Consider the following 22219-nt stretch of genomic DNA (forward strand, 5'->3'; position numbering starts at 1 on the left):
CGGCTCACTACTCCAAATATAGTGCTTACACGGCCCAACACAGGTCTCTCCAATTACGCTGCCAATGTGCTGGTCCATAGCAGACAGTGTGCTGGTCTATAGCAGACAGTGTGCTGGTCCATAGCAGACAGTATGCTGGTCCATAGCAGACAATGTGCTGGTCCATAGCAGACAGTGGGCTGGTCCATAGCAGACAGTGTGCTGGTCCATAGCAGACAGTGTGCTGGTCCATAGCAGACAGTATGCTGGTCCATAGCAGACAATGTGCTGGTCCATAGCAGACAGTATGCTGGTCCATAGCAGACAATGTGCTGGTCCATAGCAGACAATGTGCTGGTCCATAGCAGACAATGTGCTGGTCCATAGCAGACAGTATGCTGGTCCATAGCAGACAATGTGCTGGTCCATAGCAGACAGTATGCCGGTCCATAGCAGACAATGTGCTGGTCCATAGCAGACAGTATGCTGGTCCATAGCAGACAATGTGCTGGTCCATAGCAGACAGTATGCTGGTCCATAGCAGACAATGTGCTGGTCCATAGCAGACAGTATGCTGGTCCATAGCAGACAGTATGCTGGTCCATAGCAGACAGTATGCCGGTCCATAGCAGACAATGTGCTGGTCCATAGCAGACAGTATGCTGGTCCATAGCAGACAGTGTGCTGGTCCATAGCAGACAATGTGCTGGTCCATAGCAGACAGTATGCTGGTCCATAGCAGACAATGTGCTGGTCCATAGCAGACAGTATGCTGGTCCATAGCAGACAATGTGCTGGTCCATAGCAGACAGTATGCTGGTCCATAGCAGACAGTATGCTGGTCCATAGCAGACAGTGAAGAGTCTCTCTGCCCTCCTCTTGTTCCACTTATATCCATTTTGTGGATCATCATTTTCTTTGTGCAAATGTTTTCAAATCAAACCATTTCTTTTTAATTTCATTAACTGTTCTGCACTCAGATGAGGCAGAATTTACCACAGCTCTAACCTGCTCCCAAGTAATACTTTTTCTCTTATTTGTCAAGCCATTGCTGAGGGCTCCAAAAAGTATGGCTTGTTTTGCTTCCAATTCTGTGATCAAAAGTTATATTTGCTCCGAATTTTTTTTCTTTGATTTCTCCATGTTGGCGGACAAATATTTGTGACATTTCTTGCAGGTTCTTTATGTAAATGAGACTTCACATGCACTATTTATTTACCTTTATTTAACCAGGTAGGCAAGTTGAGAACAAGTTCTCATTTACAATTGCGACCTGGCCAAGATAAAGCAAAGCAGTTCGACAGATACAACGACACAGAGTTACACATGGAGTAAAACAAACATACAGTCAATAATACAGTATAAACTAGTCTATATACAATGTGAGCAAATGAGGTGAGAAGGGAGGTAAAGGCAAAAAAGGCCATGGTGGCAAAGTAAATACAATATAGCAAGTAAAACACTGGAATGGTAGTTTTGCAATGGAAGAATGTGCAAAGTAGAAATAAAAATAATGGGGTGCAAAGGAGCAAAATAAATAAATTAATTAAATACCGTTGGGAAAGAGGTAGTTGTTTGGGCTAAATTATAGGTGGGCTATGTACAGGTGCAGTAATCTGTGAGCTGCTCTGACAGTTGGTGCTTAAAGCTAGTGAGGGAGATAAGTGTTTCCAGTTTCAGAGATTTTTGTAGTTCGTTCCAGTCATTGGCAGCAGAGAACTGGAAGGAGAGGCGGCCAAAGAAATAATTGGTTTTGGGGGTGACTAGAGAGATATACCTGCTGGAGCGTGTGCTACAGGTGGGAGATGCTATGGTGACCAGCGAGCTGAGATAAGGGGGGACTTTACCTAGCAGGGTCTTGTAGATGACATGGAGCCAGTGGGTTTGGCGACGAGTATGAAGCGAGGGCCAGCCAACGAGAGCGTACAGGTCGCAATGGTGGGTAGTATATGGGGCTTTGGTGACAAAACGGATTGCACTGTGATAGACTGCATCCAATTTGTTGAGTAGGGTATTGGAGGCTATTTTGTAAATGACATCGCCAAAGTCGAGGATTGGTAGGATGGTCAGTTTTACAAGGGTATGTTTGGCAGCATGAGTGAAGGATGCTTTGTTGCGAAATAGGAAGCCAATTCTAGATTTAACTTTGGATTGGAGATGTTTGATATGGGTCTGGAAGGAGAGTTTACAGTCTAACCAGACACCTAAGTATTGGTAGTTGTCCACGTATTCTAAATCAGAGCCGTCCAGAGTAGTGATGTTGGACAGGCGGGTAGGTGCAGGTAGTGATCGGTTGAAGAGCATGCATTTAGTTTTACTTGTATTTAAGAGCAATTGGAGGCCACGGAAGGAGAGTTGTATGGCATTGAAGCTTGCCTGGAGGGTTGTTAACACAGTGTCCAAAGAAGGGCCGGAAGTATACAGAATGGTGTCGTCTGCGTAGAGGTGGATCAGAGACTCACCAGCAGCAAGAGCGACCTCATTGATGTATACAGAGAAGAGAGTCGGTCCAAGAATTGAACCCTGTGGCACCCCCATAGAGACTGCCAGGGGTCCGGACAGCAGACCCTCCGATTTGACACACTGAACTCTATCAGAGAAGTAGTTGGTGAACCAGGCGAGGCAATCATTAGAGAAACCAAGGCTGTCGAGTCTGCCGATGAGGATGTGGTGATTGACAGAGTCAAAGCCTTGGCCAGATCAATGAATACGGCTGCACAGTAATGTTTCTTATCGATGGCGGTTAAGATATCGTTTAGGACGTTGAGCGTGCTGAGGTGCACCCATGACCAGCTCTGAAACCAGATTGCATAGCAGAGAAAGTATGGTGAGATTCGAAATGGTCGGTAATCTGTTTGTTGACTTGGCTTTCAAAGACCTTAGAAAGGCATGGTAGGATAGATATAGGTCTGTAGCAGTTTGGGTCAAGAGTGTCCCCCCCTTTGAAGAGGGGGATGACCACAGCTGCTTTCCAATCTTTGGGAATCTCAGACGACACGAAAGAGAGCTTGAACAGGCTAGTAATAGGGGTGGCAACAATTTCGGCAGATAATTTTAGAAAGAAAGGGTCCAGATTGTCTAGCCCGGCTGATTTGTAGGGGTCCAGATTTTGCAGCTCTTTCAGAACATCAGCTGAATGGATTTGGGAGAAGGAGAAATGGGGAAGGCTTGGGCGAGTTGCTGTTGGGGGTGCAGTGCTGTTGACCGGGGTAGGAGTAGCCAGGTGGAAAGCATGGCCAGCCGTAGAAAAATGCTTATTGAAATTCTCAATTATGGAGCTTGCCTTGTGTTACACATTGTAGAAATTAACAATCGGCTCCACAGGTTCTGTAATATTTGAGAGAGAGAGAGAGAGAGAGAGAGAGAGAGAGAGAGATAAAGTGTGTGTGTGAGAGAGAGAGAGAGAGAGAGAGAGAGAGAGAGAGAGAGAGAGAGAGAGAGAGAGAGAGAGAGAGATGAGTAGTTACTCTACTGCACTGCAGCTTTGGCCTAAATCAACTCTCCTTTCCTCCACTCTTCTCTTCTCTCTTATCCTCTCCTGTCCTCCACTCTCCACTCCTTTCCTCCAATCTCCTCTCCTCTTCAGCCCTTTATCTCACTCCACTCCCCATAAGAGAGACAAGACAACATTAGATTGGCAAACAAGCTCCTCTCCGCTTCCTTCTACCGGACAGACAGTGAACAAGATGTTCTGCAGGCTGGGCCATCTATCATAAGAAGAGACACGGTTGCACACAGCAGACACATAGAACGAAGAAACTAGCCTTCTACAGTCACGCAAAGTCGTATCCATCTAACAGACAGGCAACATGTAGGCCAGAAACCCCTCTCGAGGATAAATTGCTGCCTTTCAGAACGACCCAGGGGAAGCCAACTGCAGCATCGTCTTCTGACCGGTGGCGTCATTCTAACAGCCTGACCCAAGACAATGCACCTGCAGATGAACCTGGGTAGCGTCCCAAATGGCAACCTATTCCTTGCACTTCCTTTGACCAGGGCCTATGCATTATGTAGGGAATTGGGTGCCAATTGGGATACAGACCTGGATGACGGTTGCCATTCACATTATAATTGTTTTATATATCAATTGTGAAAATGAAACATGTCAATGAAGGTAAATTGCAATGATTTGAGCAAAAATAACATTGTATCCTGGCTACCATAGCAGCTGTAAATATGGTATGATTTAAACATGACGACTAAATTAGCTAGAGACAGGAAGCACTTCTCATTCCATTAAATTAAACAGTAACACACCCTGATTACAGCTGAGGGAACAGAGCTGAGGAAGAGGGAGGGAGGGAGGGAGGGAGGGAGGGAGGGAGGGGGAGGGAGGGAGGGAGGGAGGGAGGGAGGGAGGGAGGGAGGGAGGGGGAGAGAGAGAGGGAGAACGAGAGGGAGAACGAGAGCGGAGTGAGGGAGGGAGGGAGGGAGGGAGGGAGGGAGGGAGGGAGGGAGGGAGAGAGAGAAAGGAGGGAGGGAGGGAGGGAGGGAGGGAGGGAGGGAGGGAGGGAGGGAGGGAGTGATAGGAGGAAGGGAGAGAGCAGAGGGAGGGAGAGAGCAGAGGGAGGGAGAGACAGAACACATGAAAAGAGAGATGAGAGAGAGATGCAGAAAAATAGAAAGAGATACAGGCCTATAGTTTACATTCTGTAGTGTGGATGTGAGCATATTGATATTTTCACTTAATGATGATGACCATACTGATGATGGTGATGATGATGATCAATAAACGAACACACGCACGCAGGCCATCTCTGTCAAGGCTGGTCTCAGTTGGCATGAGAGCATTTTTACTGCCCACAGATCTGTAACAGCAAACAGGTGGCTCACACAGCAGGACTGGGGAAGGAGCCATGCACAACAACAGGGACACAACACACACACACGAAAGCATGCACACACATACTCACACGCACATACACATCCATGCATAAACCCACACACACATGCACAGTTACAACAGGAGAAAGACTATGACTACTAATTTCTCTCTCTCTTGGCTTGAGATAGTCCAACGTCTAGTCCTAGAGAGGCCCTGCATGGACCAGGTTAGTGTGTGTCAGGCTTGAGATAGTCCAACGTCTAGTCCTAGAGAGGCCCTGCATGGACCATGTTAGTGTGTGTCAGGCTTGAGATAGTCCAACGTCTAGTCCTAGAGAGGCCCTGCATGGACCAGGAAGGGTGTGAGCCACTAGAAGAGGTACTGAATGGACCAGGACAGGTGTGAGCCACTAGAAGAGGTACTGCATGGACCAGGACAGGTGTGAGCCACTAGAAGAGGTACTGCATGGACCAGGACAGGTGTGAGCCACTAGAAGAGGTACTGCAATGCCATGTTTACTGGTTGTGTTATCAATCAGCCATAAAGCTGTCTCTGTGTGTGTTTATCATGCTGCATCATAAAGCATATTAATTACAGTAACAAACAGCATCAATACAGACTACAGCAAGTGCCGTCATCCTTGTAATGGCAACTAAGGCTCAGGTACCATATGGTCCCAACTGTTATCAAGCAATTCATTTTTTTTCTAAATCATAAAAAAATAGATAGTTAAACATCAAATACAGCCTCGGGCTGAAGTAACAATTCAATGAATCACACACTGAACAGTAATATTCCACAGTCATCTCAATTAGAATAAGATGGCAATTAAAATCCTCAAGTAATTGGATATTCAAACAATTGGATCATCCAGGAATGTAGAAATCCCCTTTGGTGAATAAAAGTTATCGTAGTGCTTGCAGGTGTTCTCTTCTGACTTGTTGAATATATTCTGAAATAGTCCTAATTCAATACTTCTATATTTCAACTGTTTCTATTTGATTTTTTTATTTTTAAAGATGCAGTAAATCAAAACAAATGGAGCGTGTAAAAGCATTTAAGAATTTGTCATTTCACTTGAATGACATTGATGAGATATTTTTTTTCAGTGGCTGAAATACAATACATACATACAGACAGACAGACAGACAGACAGACGTATGTATACCTTACAGCCACTTCAGGTTGGGCCAAATCATTCTGAAAGCTCTAGTCAGGACTCATGGACATCATTCATGAGCTCACACTATCTGGTGAGGGATAATGGTGATGAGGGATATGGTGATGAGGGATAATGGTGATGAGGGATATGGTGGTGAGGGATAATGGTGGTAAGGGATATGGTGGTGAGAGATAATGGCGATGAGGGATATGGTGGTGAGGGATAATGGTGGTGAGGGATAATGGTGATGAGGGATATGGTGGTGAGGGATAATGGCGATGAGGGATATGGTGGTGAGGGATAATGGTGGTGAGGGATAATGGTGATGAGGGATATGGTGGTGATGGATAATGGTGATGAGGGATATGGTGGTGAGGGATATGGTGGTGAGGGATAATGGTGATGAGGGATATGGTGGTGAGGGATAATGGTGATGAGGGATAATGGTGGTGAGGGATAATGTTCATCTCTCATCAGAGCTGCTGTATCTGCGTGCAAGTCTTTTGAGAGAGACTAGATAATGGATTGCAGCAGTACACATCAGGAACGTACAGTACTGGTCCTCCAAACCAACTTCCATCTCTCTCTCTCCTGTCTGAGTCCCTGCTGTGAGATCAGCATACAGAGATAGCCCATGTCTAACATCCACAGCCTCTATGAGCTGCTGCAGTGCTAGTCCATTAGAGTTTACAGATAGCATTTATAATTCATTGGCCAGCCAGTTAACTTTCTCCTCTGTAGTTGTTGCGTGCTCTCTTATCTGTCGGGTGGTTCTCTTCCTCGTTCTCTTCCTTAGTCTCCAAACGCACCCCTCTCTCTCCCCCCTCCCTCTACCCCTCTCACTCCCTGTCTTTGCCCCTCCCTCCCTCTTAATTCAAATTATTTTCAATTTAAGGGCTTTATTCGCATGGGAAACAATGTTAACATTGCCAAAGCAAGTGAACTAGATAATAAACAAAAGTGAAATAAACAATACAAATTAACAGTAAACATTACACTCACAAAAGTTATAAAATAATAAAGACATTACACAAATAGTTCAAGTACAAAAGGGACATTTTCTTGTTGCCCTTTTCTTGTAGCAACAGGTCACAAATCTTGCTGCTGTGATTGCACACTGGAATTTCACCCAGTAGATATGGGAGTTTATCAAAATTGCATTTGTTTTCTAATTCTTTGTGGACGTGTGTAATCTGAGAGAAATATGTGTCTGGAATATGGTCATACATTTGGCAGGAGGTTAGGAAGTGCAGCTCAGTTTCCACCTCATTTTGTGGGCAGTGTGCACATGGCAGCACCCAGCACCTCTCTGATTCAGAGGGGCTGGGTTAAATGTGGAAGACACATTTCAGTTGAATGCATTCAGATGTACAACTGACTAGGTATCCCCTATTTCCCTTTCCATAGCCTGTCTTCTCTTGAGAGCCAGGTCTGCCTACAGTGGCCTTTCTCAATAGCAAGGCTATACTCACTGAGTCTGTACAAAGCTTTCCTTAAGTTTGGGTCAGTCACAGTAGTCATGTATTCTGACACAGTGTACTCTCTGTTTAGGGCCCAATAGCATTCCAGATGCTGAGTTTTTTTGTTAATTCTTTACAATGTGACAAGTAACAATCTTTTTGTTTTCTCGTGATTTAATTGGGTCTGGTTATGTTGCTGTCCTGGGGCTCTGTGGGGTCTGTTTGTGTTTGTGAACAGGACCAGCTTTCTTTGGGGACTCTTATCCAGATTAACCTCTCTGTAGGTGATGGCTTTGTTATGGAAGGTTTGGGAAGCGCTTCCTTTTAGGTGGTTGTAGAACTTATTAACGTCACTTTTCTGGATTTTGATAATTAGCGGGTATCGGCCTAATTCTTCTCTGCATGCGTTATTTGGTGTTCTACGTTGTACACAAAGGATCTTTTTGCAGAATTCTGCATGCAAGGTATCAATTTCGTGTTTGTCCCATTTTGTGAATTTTCAAACAGTCCATCTATATTTTCCAATGGGGCTATACATTTGGGTGAGGTTCTTTTCTCACTTGAGTAGCCTCGTTTCACTGCTAAAAACATCTGAAAAATGAAACCATCTAGTGTTCAGTGAAATAAAAACACAGTGTCAAATACAGGTAGCCTAGTCAAATAATTAACATCCAATCACATTAACCGTTACTCTCTCGCGGGAATTCCAAACGTAGCTGCTGCTCATTCCGTTTGTCCAAAATGTATAAATTATTTATAAAGTAAGGCCTGCGTCCATAGAGACACATACCAGCTCTACTGGTAGTACTGCTACTACCAGCAGTACTATACCTACACCTGTCGACGACACAAGTTGTTCTCCTTCAACGAGCACATCCAATGCTAGCATCAGTAATTCTACATTTGTTGTTAGCCCAGCTAACATGGACACTGACAGTTGTGAATCTGATACAGCTGAAGAGCTACTGACCCCTTACCCAGGAAAGCACCAAACAACAGACAGGGTCATTGGATCATCGAAGAGGCGCAAATATGATGAGAACTACATTGATTTGGGGTTCACTTATATTGGGAGTAGTGCCTTTCCTCAGCCACAGTGTGTTAGATGTGCAACAGTACTATCTCACAACTCAATGAAACCTTCACTCTTGCACGGACATTTAGAAACATAACATGCCCATTTGAAAAATAAACCACGAGAATTAAGACGACTTTTGAGAAGTAAGACATGAATAAAAGCAACATTAATAAGAAGGTGCTAGAAGCGTCTTGTATGATGAGCTACCTAGTGGCTAGGACAGGCAAGCCCTATTCTATTGTAGAGGACTTCCTTCTTCCTGCTGCCACGGCTATGACCGGGACAATGCTGGGGGAACAGGACAAAAAAACTATACAGACAATTACTTCATCAAACAACACTGTTTCACGACACATCAGTGACATGGCAGGAGATGTTTTGAAATAATTACTGCTTCGCATACAAGCCAGTGAATTCTATGTGTTACAGCTGGATGAGTCAACAGACGTGGTGGGCCTGACACAGCTCCTGGTATATGTCTGTTACAGGTGGATGAGTCAACAGACAGCTCCTGGTATATGTCTGTTATAGCTGGATGAGTCAACAGGCGTGGAGGGCCTGGCACAGCTCCTGGTATATGTCTGTTACAGCTGGATGAGTCAACAGACGTGGAGGACCTGACACAGCTCCTGGTATATGTCTGTTATAGCTGGATGACTCAACAGACGTGGAGGACCTGGCACAGCTCCTGGTATATGTCCGTTACAGCTGGATGAGTCAACAGGCCTGGCACAGCTCCTGGTATATGTCTGTTACAGCTGGATGAGTCAACAGACGTGGAGGGCCTGGCACAGCTCCTGGTATATGTCCGTTACAGCTGGATGAGTCAACAGACGTGGAGGGCCTGGCACAGCTCCTGGTATATGTGTGTTACAGCTGGATGAGTCAACAGACGTGGAGGGCCTGGCACAGCTCCTGGTATATGTCTGTTACAGCTGGATGAGTCAACAGGGCCTGGCACAGCTCCTGGTATATGTCCGTTACAGCTGGATGAGTCAACAGACGTGGAGGGCCTGGCACAGCTCCTGGTATATGTGTGTTACAGCTGGATGAGTCAACAGATGTGGTGGGCCTGACACAGCTCCTGGTATATGTCTGTTACAGCTGGATGAGTCAACAGACGTGGTGGGCCTGGCACAGCTCCTGGTATATGTGTGTTATAGCTGGATGAGTCAACAGATGTGGTGGGCCTGGCACAGTTCCTGGTATATGTGTGTTACAGCTGGATAGGTCAACAGACGTGGAGGGCCTGGCACAGCTCCTGGTATATGTGTGTTATAGCTGGATGAGTCAACAGATGTGGTGGGCCTGGCACAGTTCCTGGTATATGTGTGTTACAGCTGGATAGGTCAACAGACGTGGAGGGCCTGGCACAGCTCCTGGTATATGTGTGTTACAGCTGGATGAGTCAACAGGCCTGGCACAGCTCCTGGTATATGTATGTTATAGCTGGATGAGTCAACAGATGTGGTGGGCCTGGCACAGTTCCTGGTATATGTGTGTTACAGCTGGATAGGTCAACAGACGTGGAGGGCCTGGCACAGCTCCTGGTATATGTCTGTTATAGCTGGATGAGTCAACAGATGTGGTGGGCCTGGCACAGTTCCTGGTATATGTGTGTTACAGCTGGATAGGTCAACAGACGTGGAGGGCCTGGCACAGCCCCTGGTATATGTGTGTTACAGCTGGATGAGTCAACAGGCCTGGCACAGCTCCTGGTATATGTCTGTTATAGCTGGATGAGTCAACAGATGTGGTGGGCCTGGCACAGTTCCTGGTATATGTGTGTTACAGCTGGATAGGTCAACAGACGTGGAGGGCCTGGCACAGCTCCTGTTATATGTCTGTTATAGCTGGATGAGTCAACAGATGTGGTGGGCCTGGCACAGTTCCTGGTATATGTGTGTTATAGCTGGATAGGTCAACAGACATGGAGGGCCTGGCACAGCCCCTGGTATATGTGTGTTACAGCTGGATGAGTCAACAGGCCTGGCACAGCTCCTGGTATATGTCTGTTATAGCTGGATGAGTCAACAGGCCTGGCACAGCTCCTGGTATATGTCTGTTACAGCTGGATGAGTCAACAGAGGTGGCGGGCCTGGCACAGCTCCTGGTATATGTGTGTTACACCTGGATGAGTCAACAGAGGTGGCGGGCCTGGCACAGATCCTGGTATATGTGTGTTACAGCTGGATGAGTCAACAGAGGTGGCGGGACTGGCACAGATCCTGGTATATGTCCGTTACATTTATGGGGGATCAATTAAGGAAGACATCCTCTTCTGCAAACCATTGGAAACCAGGACACCAGGACAACAGGAGAGGATATTTTTAAAGTACTGGACAGCTTTGTGACATCAAATTGACTTTGGTGATCAAGATGTGTTGGTGTCTGTACTGATGGATGTGTTGGTGTCTGTACTGATGGTGCATTTCTGCATTATGTAATGATATGGGCAGTGACCATGTAACGCTTTTACAACATACAGAAGTGCGCTGGTTATCAAGGTGCAAAGTATTCACACGTTTTTTAAATTGAGAGACGAGCTTAAGGTTTTCTTTACTGACCATAATTTTCACTTGTCTGACCGCTTGCATGATGACGAGTTTCTCACATGACTGGCCTGTCTGGGAGATGTTTTTTCTCGCCTGAATGATCTGAGTCTAGGATTACAGGGACTCTCCACAACTATATACAATGTGCGGGACAAAATTGAGGGTATGATTAAGAAGTTGGAGCTCTTCTCTGTCTGCATTAACAAGGACAACACACAGGTCTTTCCATCATTGTATGATTGTTTTGTGTGCAAATGAACTCAAGCTTACGGACAATGTCAAATGTGATATAGAAAAGCAGTGAGCTGGGTGCGCAATTACGCAGGTACTTTCCCAAAATGGATGACACAAACAACTGGATTCATTATCCCTTTCATGCCCTGCCTCCAGTCCACTTACCGATATCAGAACAAGAGAGTCTCATCAAAATTGCAACAAGAGGTTCTGTGAAAATTGAATTTAAACAGAAGCCACTGCCAGAGAATCCGGCCTTGGCAAATCGCACTGTTAAGACACTGATGCCCTTTGCAACCACGCACCTATGTGAGAGGTGATTCTCGGCCCTCACTAGCATGAAAACTAAATACAGGCACAGACTGTGTGTGGAAAATGATTTAAGACTGAGACTCTCTCCAATACAAGCCAACATTGCAGAGTTATGTGCATCCTTTCAAGCACACCCTTCTCATTAACCTGTGGTTATTCACCATTTGTAGATTAACAAATAAAGTTTCAAATGTAAGATGGCTAAGTAAAGATGATTATTATTATATTATTATTTGTGCCCTGGTCCTATAAGAGCCACTTCCCACGAGTCGGGTTGTGACAAAAACTCACACTCATTATTATGTTTAATAAATGTATCGTATAGTGTGTGTGTGACAGGCTTACAATGATGTCAAAAAACATTTGAGAGTGCGCTGACCCTGGTGCTAGACATTAATATGGTGCTAGACATAAAACATTTGAGAGTGCGCTGGAGGTTGAATGTTATAAAAAGTTTGGGAACCACTGATATAGGGCAACGGTGTCTAGATGGAATTTGTATTTGTGGTCCTGGCAACTGAACCTTTTTTGGAACATCATTACTTTTGTTTTACTGAGATTTACTGTCAGGGCCCAGGTCTGTCAGTGCCCAGGTCTGTCAGGGCCCAGGTCTGTTAGGGCCCAGGTCTGACATAATCTGTGCAGAAGATCTAGGTGCTGCTGTAGGCCCTCCTTGGTTGGAGACAACCCTCTCCCTCTCTCTACCCCCCCTCTCTCTCCTCCCTCTCTTTCTCTTCCCCTCTCACTTTAGCTCTCCCTCTTTCTCTTACTCTCGCTCCCCCTTTCCTTCCCCACTCTTTATTTCTCTCTATTTCCCTCTCCCCTCACTCTCTCTGTTGTATCCATAGATACCTAGCCAGCTCTGCCTGCCTCAGTGCGGCCAATCATTCAGGGATGCTGAGTGCCTGCCTGGGATAACTAGGTCATCAGTGTTGGTGCTGCTGTACCAGGCAGGGTGGTGAGGTAGGAGAGCTGATGCTGCTGTACCAGGCAGGGTGGTGAGGTAGGAGAGCTGGTGCTGCTGTACCAGGCAGGGTGGTGAGGTAGGAGAGCTGGTGCTGCTGTACCAGGCAGGGTGGTGGTTTAAGAGGTTTTCTCTCTAAGCTTTGACCACCCTCTCTCTCGGCTTTGACAACTCTCTCGGCTTTGACCACCCTCTCTCTCTGTCTCTCTCCCTCTCTCTCTCGACCACCCTCTCTCGCTGTCTCTCTCCCTCTCTCTCTAGGCCACCCTCTCTCTCTGTCTCTTGGCTTTGACAACCCCCTCTCTCTCTTGGCTTTGACAATCCACTCTCCGACTTTATGTCTCTCTCACCCTCTCTCTCTCGGCTTTGACCATCCTTTCCCTCTTAGCTTTGACCACCCCCTCTCTCTCTCTTGGCTTTGAACACCCTCTCTTTCTCTCCTGGCATTGAACACCCTCACCCTCTTTCTCCTGGTTTTGAGCACCCTCTTTCTCTTGGCTTTGACCACCCTCTCTCTCTCTCTCTCTCTCTCTCTCTCTCTCTCTCTCACTCTCTCTCGGCTTTGACCACCCTCTCTTGCTCTCTCTCTCCCTCTCGGCCACCCTCTCTCTCTGTCTCTTGGCTTTGAACACCCTCACCCTCTTTCTCTCGGTTTTGAGCACCCTCTCTCTCTCCTGGCTTTGAACACCCTCACCCTCTTTCTCTTGGCTTTGACAACCCTCTCTCTCTCTCTCTCTCTCTCTCTCTCAGCCACCCTCTCTCTCTGTCTCTTGGCTTTGAACACCCTCACCCTCTTTCTCTCGGTTTGAGCAACCTCTCTCTCTCAGCTTTGAACACCCTCACCCTCTTTCTCTTGGCTTTGACCATCCTCTCTCTCTCGCTCCACTTTGAACACCCTTTCCATCTCTCGGGTATGACCAGCATCTCCCTATTCGCTTTACCCACCCTCTTTCTCTCTCTCTCTCTCTCGTCGTTGACCCCCTCTCTCTCTTAGCTTTGACCACCCTCTCTCACTCTCTTTCACCCTCACTCACTCTCTCTCTTAGCTTTTGTCATCCTCTCTCTCTCTCTCTCTCTCTCTCTCTCTCTCTCTCTCTCTCTCTCTCTCTCTCGGCTTTGACCACCCTCTCTCGCTGTCTCTCTCCCTCTCTCTCTCGGCCACCCTCTCTCTCTGTCTCTTGGCTTTGACAATCCTCTCTCCGACTTTATGTCTTTGTCACCCTCTCTCTGTCGGCTTTGACCATCCTTTCCCTCTTAGCTTTGACCACCCCCTCTTTCTCTCTCTTGGCTTTGAACACCCTCACCCTCTTTCTCTTGGTTTTGAGCACCCTCTCTTTCTCTCCTGGCTTTGAACACCCTCACCCTCTTTCTCTTGGTTTTGAGCACCCTCTCTCTCTCCTGGCTTTGAACACCCTCACCCTCTTTCTCTTGGCATTGTCCATCCTCTCTCTCAAGCTCCACTTTGAACACCCTTTCCATCTCTCGGATATGACCAGCATCTCCCTATTCGCTTTAACCACCCTCTTTCTCTCTCTCTCTCTCTCTCTCTCTCTCTCTCTCGGCTTTGACCACTGTCTCTCTCTCTCTCTCTCGGCTTTGACCACTCTCTCTCTCTCTCTCTCTCGGCTTTGACCACCCTCTCTCTCTCTCTCTCGGCTTTGACCACCCTCTCTCTCACTCTCTTGGCTTTGACCACCGTCTCTCTCTCTCGGCTTTGACCACCCTCTCTCTCTCTCTCTCTCAGCTTTGACCACCCTCTCTCTCTCTCTCTCTCTCTTGGCTTTGACCACCCTCTCTCTCTCAATTAAATTAAATTCAAGGGGCTTTATCCTATTTATTATTTTCTCTCTCTCTCTCTCTCCCTCTCTCTCTCTCTCTCTCTCTCTCTCTCGGCTTTGACCATCCTCTCTCTCTCTCGCTCTCTCTCAATTCAATTCAATTCAAGGGCTTTATTGGCATGGGAAACATGTGTTAACATTGCCAAAGCAAGTGAGGTAGACAACATACAAAGTGAATATATAAAGTGAAAAACAACAAAAATTAACAGTAAACATTACACATACAGAGGTTTCAAAACAGTAAAGACATTACAAATGTCATATTATATATATATACAGTGTCTCTCTCTCTCTCTCTCTCTCAGCTTTGACCATCATCCCTCTCTCTTGGCTTTGACCACCAACCCTCTCTCTCTCACTCTCTCTCGGCTTTGACCCACTTTCTCTCTCTCTCTCTTAGCTTTGACCACCCACCCACCCTCTCTCTCTCCCTCCCCCTCACTCTCACTTGGCTTTGACTACCCTCACTCTCTCTCTCCCTCACACTCTTTCGACTTTGACCACACTTCGCTTTATCTCTTACTCTCTTTCTTTCCTTCTCTCTCTCTCTCTATTTCTTTCTGTTCTCTCTCTCTCTCCCTCACTTTCTGTTCTCTCTCCCTTTCCGTTATCTCTCCCTTTCTGTTCACTTCATTTCTCCCTTTCTATCTCTCTCTCCCCCTTATTCACTCTCTCTCTCTCTGAGGACTAACATAAACATGTGTCTGCTTTCCACCTCAGAGATCAATGCAGGAGTTGACAGACAGGAGGAATGATTGACAGGCAGGAAGAGGAGTTAAAAGGTTGACACTACAGACATTTGACCTTCCTGTACTGTATGTACAACAAAGGGATGAAGTCATGTTGTGGTAATTGCATTACGCCTCTACACACATTGTTTTGCCTAGGAAATAAGCACACATTTTTTCTGGCTTGCACTATGATGGCTGTCAGGCAGATAGCAAACAAAACAATGAACCATGGACTTCACAGTGGCGTCAGTTGGTTGCTATGTAAATAAAGACCTTTCAGGTACTTTTGAAAACACAGTAAAAGGGAGTAAATCATTAAATGTTCTCACACACATTTTGCACTGACAGAGTCGACACTCCCAAATTGCATCCTATTCCTTATGGGCCATGGGAATAGGGAGTTATTTGGGTCAAAGCCAAAGGATTTACAATAGGACTCAGTAATTAAGATAGAGACCATGCCCCTGCTCCAGACTACTGCTGACTAGCCTGTTCCAAGAACCCACCAATCAATCCACTTGGCTAATGCTATAGACATATTCCTTAGACTACATGATAATAAACCTACATCTTCCACAGCCCCAGCAGGTCCAGATGGACTGCATGATAATAAACCTACATCTTCCTCAGCCCCAGCAGGTCCAGATGGACTACATGATAATAAACCTACATCTTCCTCAGCCCCAGCAGGTCCAGATGGACTACATGATAATAAACCTACATCTTCCTCAGCCCCAGCAGGTCCAGATGGACTACATGATAATAAACCTACATCTTCCTCAGCCCCAGCAGGTCCAGATGGACTACATGATAATAAACCTACATCTTCCTCAGCCCCAGCAGGTCCAGATGGACTACATGATAATAAACCTACATCTTCCTCAGCCCCAGCAGGTCCAGATGGACTACATGATAATAAATCTACATCTTCCTCAGCCCCAGCAGGTCCAGATGGACTACATGATAATAAACCTACATCTTCCTCAGCCCCAGCAGGTCCAGATGGACTACATGATAACAAACCTACATCTTCCTCAGCCCCAGCAGGTCCAGATGGACTACATGATAATAAACCTACATTTCCTCAGCCCCAGCAGGTCCAGATGGACTACATGATAATAAACCTACATCTTCCTCAGCCCCAGCAGGTCCAGATGGACTACATGATAATAAACCTACATCTTCCTCAGACCCACCAGGTCCAGATTGACTACATGATAATAAACCTGCATCTTCCTCAGCCCCAGCAGGTCCAGATTGACTACATGATAATAAATGTACAGGATGACGTAACTGATACTATTATTACTCTGAGGCAACCCTAGTGTACTACAGGAAACCTATCTGAAGTCTTCACTAAGACTGTGTCCTAAATGGCATTCTATTCCCTATTGTAGTGCACAACATTTATAGTATAGGGAATAGGGTCAAAAAATAGTGCACTATAAACAGAATAGTATGCCATTTGGGACAGATCCTGCATGTACTATCTGAAGGGGACCCATAGCTAAATATAGCACACAACAAGTGAAGGGCGGCGACATCATGATGGATGACGGACAAAACGAAGCATCTTTAGGATCAAGGTAACCAGTGTGGACAGCGCTCTACATTGCCTGTAGAAAAGAAGTCTGAACCTAATGGAACAGGGTGTATATGTCCTATAAAGATCTTTAGGCAAAATCCCCAACTGCTGTAAATGGAAAGGCTGTAAAATGGAAATAGATAGTGTTCTCTGCAGACTACGCTACTATAAACAGGCACTATTTATTGATGATAAAAATAGCACTTTGGGTCATTAGGCTTTAAAGTAGGTACTTTACACTGTCCACTAAAGAGGTAGTTTACTCCAAAATCAAAAGTTTGTCAGGTGCTGTCTATAGTCTAGATCATGGTTTCCTAAACGCGGTCCTCTGGCCCCCACTGAGGGCACGTTCTGGGTTTGGCCCTAGCACTAATAACCAATAACCAACTCGTCATCAACCTTTGATTATTTGAATCAGCTGTGTAGTGCTAGGGCGAAAAAATGTGTGGGGGGGGGGGGGGGGGGGGGGCAGGACCGAGTTTGTCAAAGGCACCATCCATTATGAGGAATCTTCTGGCCCCGATCCCACATGAAAACCATTGTCTGATAAAATGCTATGGTGTAATCCGGTGTTTTTTAGTCAATAATGGTATGTTTTTGTTGTTTTTGTGGATCCCAGGACTCCCTGGAAAACAAATCAAATCTAATCAAATGTTATTGGTCACATACACATCTGTTAGCAGGACTACCTATTCTGGCTAAATAGATCTGTGGTGCAGAAGAATGATATTATTGGACAGGGCCTCCCAGGAGCCTAAATGTTGCTGTGTTACTAATCTGACATAAATTGTAACATTGTGTAACACATGTCCATGTTGCTGATGTCCACCACTATACCAAAGTAGTAGAGTCTAATCCACCATACATGTCCACCACTATACCAAAGTAGTAGAGTCTAATCCACCATACATGTCCACCACTATGCCAAAGTAGTAGAGTCTAATCCACCATACATGTCCACCACTATACCAAAGTAGTAGAGTCTAATCCACCATACATTTCCACCACTATACCAAAGTAGTAGAGTCTAATCCACCATACATGTCCACCACTATACCAAAGTAGTAGAGTCTAATCCACCATACATGTCCACCACTATACCAAAGTAGTAGAGTCTAATCCACCATACATGTCCACCACTATACCAAAGTAGTAGAGTCTAATCCACCATACATGTCCACCACTATACCAAAGTAGTAGAGTCTAATCCACCATACATTTCCACCACTATACTAAAGTAGTAGAGTCTAATCCACCATACATGTCCACCACTATACCAAAGTAGTAGAGTCTAATCCACCATACATGTCCACCACTATGCCAAAGTAGTAGAGTCTAATCCACCATACATGTCCACCACTATACCAAAGTAGTAGAGTCTAATCCACCACACATGTCCACCACTATACCAAAGTAGTAGAGTCTAATCCACCATACATGTCCACCACTATGCCAAAGTAGTAGAGTCTAATCCACCATACATGTCCACCACTATGCCAAAGTAGTAGAGTCTAATCCACCATACATGTCCACCACTATGCCAAAGTAGTAGAGTCTAATCCACCATACATGTCCACCACTATACTAAAGTAGTAGAGTCTAATCCACCATACATGTCCACCACTATACCAAAGTAGTAGAGTCTAATCCACCATACATGTCCACCACTATACCAAAGTAGTAGAGTCTAATCCACCATACATTTCCACCACTATACTAAAGTAGTAGAGTCTAATCCACCATACATGTCCACCACTATGCCAAAGTAGTATAGTCTAATCCACCATACATGTCCACCACTATACCAAAGTAGTATAGTCTAATCCACCACACATGTCCACCACTATACCAAAGTAGTAGTCTAATCCACCATACATGTCCACCACTATACCAAAGTAGTAGAGTCTAATCCACCATACATGTCCACCACTATGCCAAAGTAGTAGAGTCTAATCCACCATACATGTCCACCACTATACCAAAGTAGTAGAGTCTAATCCACCATACATGTCCACCACTATACCAAAGCAGTAGAGTCTAATCCACCATACATGTCCACCACAATACCAAAGTAGTAGAGTCTAATCCACCACACATGTCCACCACTATACCAAAGTAGTAGAGTCTAATCCACCATACATGTCCACCACTATGCCAAAGTAGTAGAGTCTAATCCACCACACATGTCCACCACTATACCAAAGTAGTAGAGTCTAATCCACCACACATGTCCACCACTATACCAAAGCAGTATAGTCTAATCCACCACACATGTCCACCACTATACCAAAGTAGTAGAGTCTAATCCACCATACATGTCCACCATTATACCAAAGTAGTAGAGTCTAATCCACCACACATGACCTCACTAGTCAAGGTTTGACATACAGTCTTAGAAACAAAGGTTCTGGATACAACCAAAAATGGTTCTACCAAAAAAAGGGTGCTTTCTTCATATATGACACCCCTTAAGGTTCTATTTAGAACTGAAATTGGTTCCATATAGAACCCTATATGAAACCCAAGGGTTCTATATGAAACCAATGTTGGTTTGGTGAAGAAGAGCCACTGGGCTTCTGAACACATAACCCTAAAAAAGGGTTGTATATAGAACCTTTAAGGGTGCCATGTATGAAGAAAGAAATATAACTATTTTTGGTTCGATCCAGAGTGTATAAGAGTGTAATACAGACATTACATAAAAATGTGTCAGAGCCCTGAATATCTGAGATTCTGGTCCATTATCTCTGGTGTCCTTGTAGAGGACCTCAGATCATCTTCTTTGCAGGCCAACGCACAGATAGAGGTCTACAGGTGCCAGGGTACCTGCCCCCTCTGTGAAAATGCCCCTCCCAAATGTATCTACAGATTTTAGATATATATATCTCTACTACTTTGGTATATATATATATATATATATATATATATATATATATTGGATGGTAAAAACTGAACATAATGTTTATTTTAAAGACTTTGAGCACCAGCGGGCCACATTCTCAGTGTCCTTCCTGTCATTGTCTGTCAGGTAGCCTAGGCTACATGTGAGGCAGGTGCATAACCAAAAGACCCACATACATGCAGTAGATAGATGAATAAGCAATTACGTAGGCTACACTTATGCACCTTTTGATAGTAATACTATTTTGTTATTTGAATTGAATCAGTTATAATTTCCGAATGCACCTCACATATTCTGACAGCACCATAATGAGACGCAATTAAAAATTGGCATTAATGTGTGTTTACATCATCTTCTCTAGCGCTTTGCATGATGTTCTGATAAGCATGAGAGGTTATGAGGAGTTTATGCACACAACAACCTGTTCGGTTTTCTGTGAATACACGTCTAGTAAACCTGGTGGTATAACACATCCAAACACCTTGGAAACTATGGCAGCGCAAATTAGTCTACAATTGTCACAAAAAAACATGACATTTCTTGAACTGAAATGTCTGGGAACTGATGAAGGCACAACACTGGGCACAGATGTCAATTCAATGTCTATTTCACGTTGGTGGAAGCAACGTTGATTCAACCAGTGTGTGCCCAGTGAATATCATGCCAGCCTCAAATAAAGGCAATGCAGTAGCAGCAACCGAATTCTGTAGACCGACGCCCGTCTGATCACGCACTGACATTCGGGGATGTTTTCCAAGCGCACAACCAGTAGCCTATTTAAGCTAATGTCCCATATTTCTAAGCACCCCTATATTGTAATTGTTATCTAATAATATAAAAGAAAATGTTTCCTTACCGGTCCTCTTCTCTTCAAAGACACATTCTTCCACAACAGAAGATGTAGCTGGTGGAGGAATCCCATCTCCACAGGCTCGAGGTTTTAATTACGGTCAAATTACGATACCGGTAATTAAATTACTGTTTAGTGGGGTGGATTTTTGGTCATGGATTACAAGCCATTCCGATGTATTTAAATGTCAATTTAGATAATATGCTTGATACAGGTTTATATGCCCATTTCACAGCTCTCTCTCTCTCGCTCTTTCTCTGAACGAGACGACTGTTTTCTGCCACTGCCTTGTGGTTAGATGGCTAAATAGGACAAGCTGTAATTCAGTGGCAAGCGTGGCTGATATTCTGTATGATATCACCATCGGCGGAAAAATACAGAAGCATCCAATTGAAACGGTTCTAAAGTAATGCGTTAGAATGAACATAGAACCATCGATATAGGGATATATATCACCATCGTGCAGTATAGTGGGCGGAGACGGCGCTACAGACAGTATGTCTTCTCGCGCACCCTATACTAAGGCTAGGCTACTGTTCCTCTTGCAAATTGGAACACAAAGTTACCTTGTATGATTTGACAAATGACTGTTCTTACAGCCTAAAACCTATTCTTTATAGGTGTAGGTCCATAAATGTAACATATTTATCCCAGGGTAATGTATATTGACAGTCTCAACGATCCCAATAGGATAGACTGTAGTTGTAGAATTTTAGATTTGTCCCCAAATTGTTCCCAAAATGTTGCATTGAATAGTGTAGTGCCAGTAACTGAAAGGTCGCTGGTTTGAATCCCTGAGATGACTTAGTGAAAAATCGGTGTGCCCTTGAGCAAGGAACTTCATCCTAATTGCTCCTGTAAATCGCTCTGGATGTAAACGTAATAACGGTTTCCGGTTTCCGTTATTACTGATTATATATTATATATATATTATTTTTTACTTATCTATTTTTTACTTAACACTTGTTTTTTTTAACTGCATTGTTGTATTCGGTAAAAAAAATGTATGAGATATTTATGTATTTCATTCTCAATAAATTTGCAAAAATGTCTAAAAACATATTTTCACCTTGTCATTATTGGGTATTGTGTGTAGAAAGGGTGAGAAAAAAAATAATATTTAATCCATTTTGAATTCAGACTGTAACAACTAAATGTGGTATAAGTCAAGGGGTATGAATACTGTCTGAACACAATGTAATTGTATGTGTGGGGTACAGAAATGAGGTAGTCATTCAAAATCATTATGGCACACAGAGTCCCTGCAACATATTATGTGACTTGTTAAGAAAATGTTTGATCCTGAATTATTTAGGCATGCCATAACAAAGGGGTTCAATACTTATTGACTCAAGTAATTTCAGCTTTTAATTTTCTATTTCTTTGTAAAGATTTATAAAAAGATGATTATATTTTGACATTATAGGGTATTGTGTGTAGGCCAGTGACCTGACATCTCAATTTAGTCAATATTAAATTCAGGCTGTAACACAATAAAATCTGGAAAAGGTCAAGGGGTGTGAATACATTCTGTATATGCCAGTAATAATGGCACAGTACCATCCACACCCCAAAAAACAGAGTTTCAAACTCATGTATTTTTCTTTGCCAATATGTAACAGACGTGAGTCGGGTTTACAGTCTAGTGATGAGTTAGCCCTGCCTGCGACTTCAAAATCAGTGTCACCCTTGTCAAACAGTCAAGACGTTGGTCTTTCCTATTGGAAACCCCCCACTGGGCAAA

General features: G+C 44.4%; 1 protein-coding gene across 2 annotated transcripts in view; it reads right to left on the bottom strand.

Annotated features, from left to right (window-relative positions):
• Window positions 1-21339, bottom strand: part of LOC110536359 (ATP-binding cassette sub-family A member 2) — a 129674-nt gene extending 108335 nt beyond the window's left edge. For both annotated transcript variants that reach the window (XM_090189155.1, XM_036936262.2), the window contains exon 1: window positions 20482-21339. In XM_090189155.1, the coding sequence (XP_090045281.1) occupies window positions 20482-20547 (66 nt within the window). In that variant the 5' untranslated portion in view covers window positions 20548-21339. The remainder of the gene's footprint in view (window positions 1-20481) is intronic.
• Between the last annotated feature and the right edge of the window lie 880 nt (window positions 21340-22219).

The sequence above is a fragment of the Oncorhynchus mykiss genome, chromosome 11 (assembly GCF_057628025.1).
Source record: "Oncorhynchus mykiss isolate SJ-2025 chromosome 11, ASM5762802v1, whole genome shotgun sequence".
NCBI lineage: Eukaryota > Metazoa > Chordata > Actinopteri > Salmoniformes > Salmonidae > Oncorhynchus > Oncorhynchus mykiss.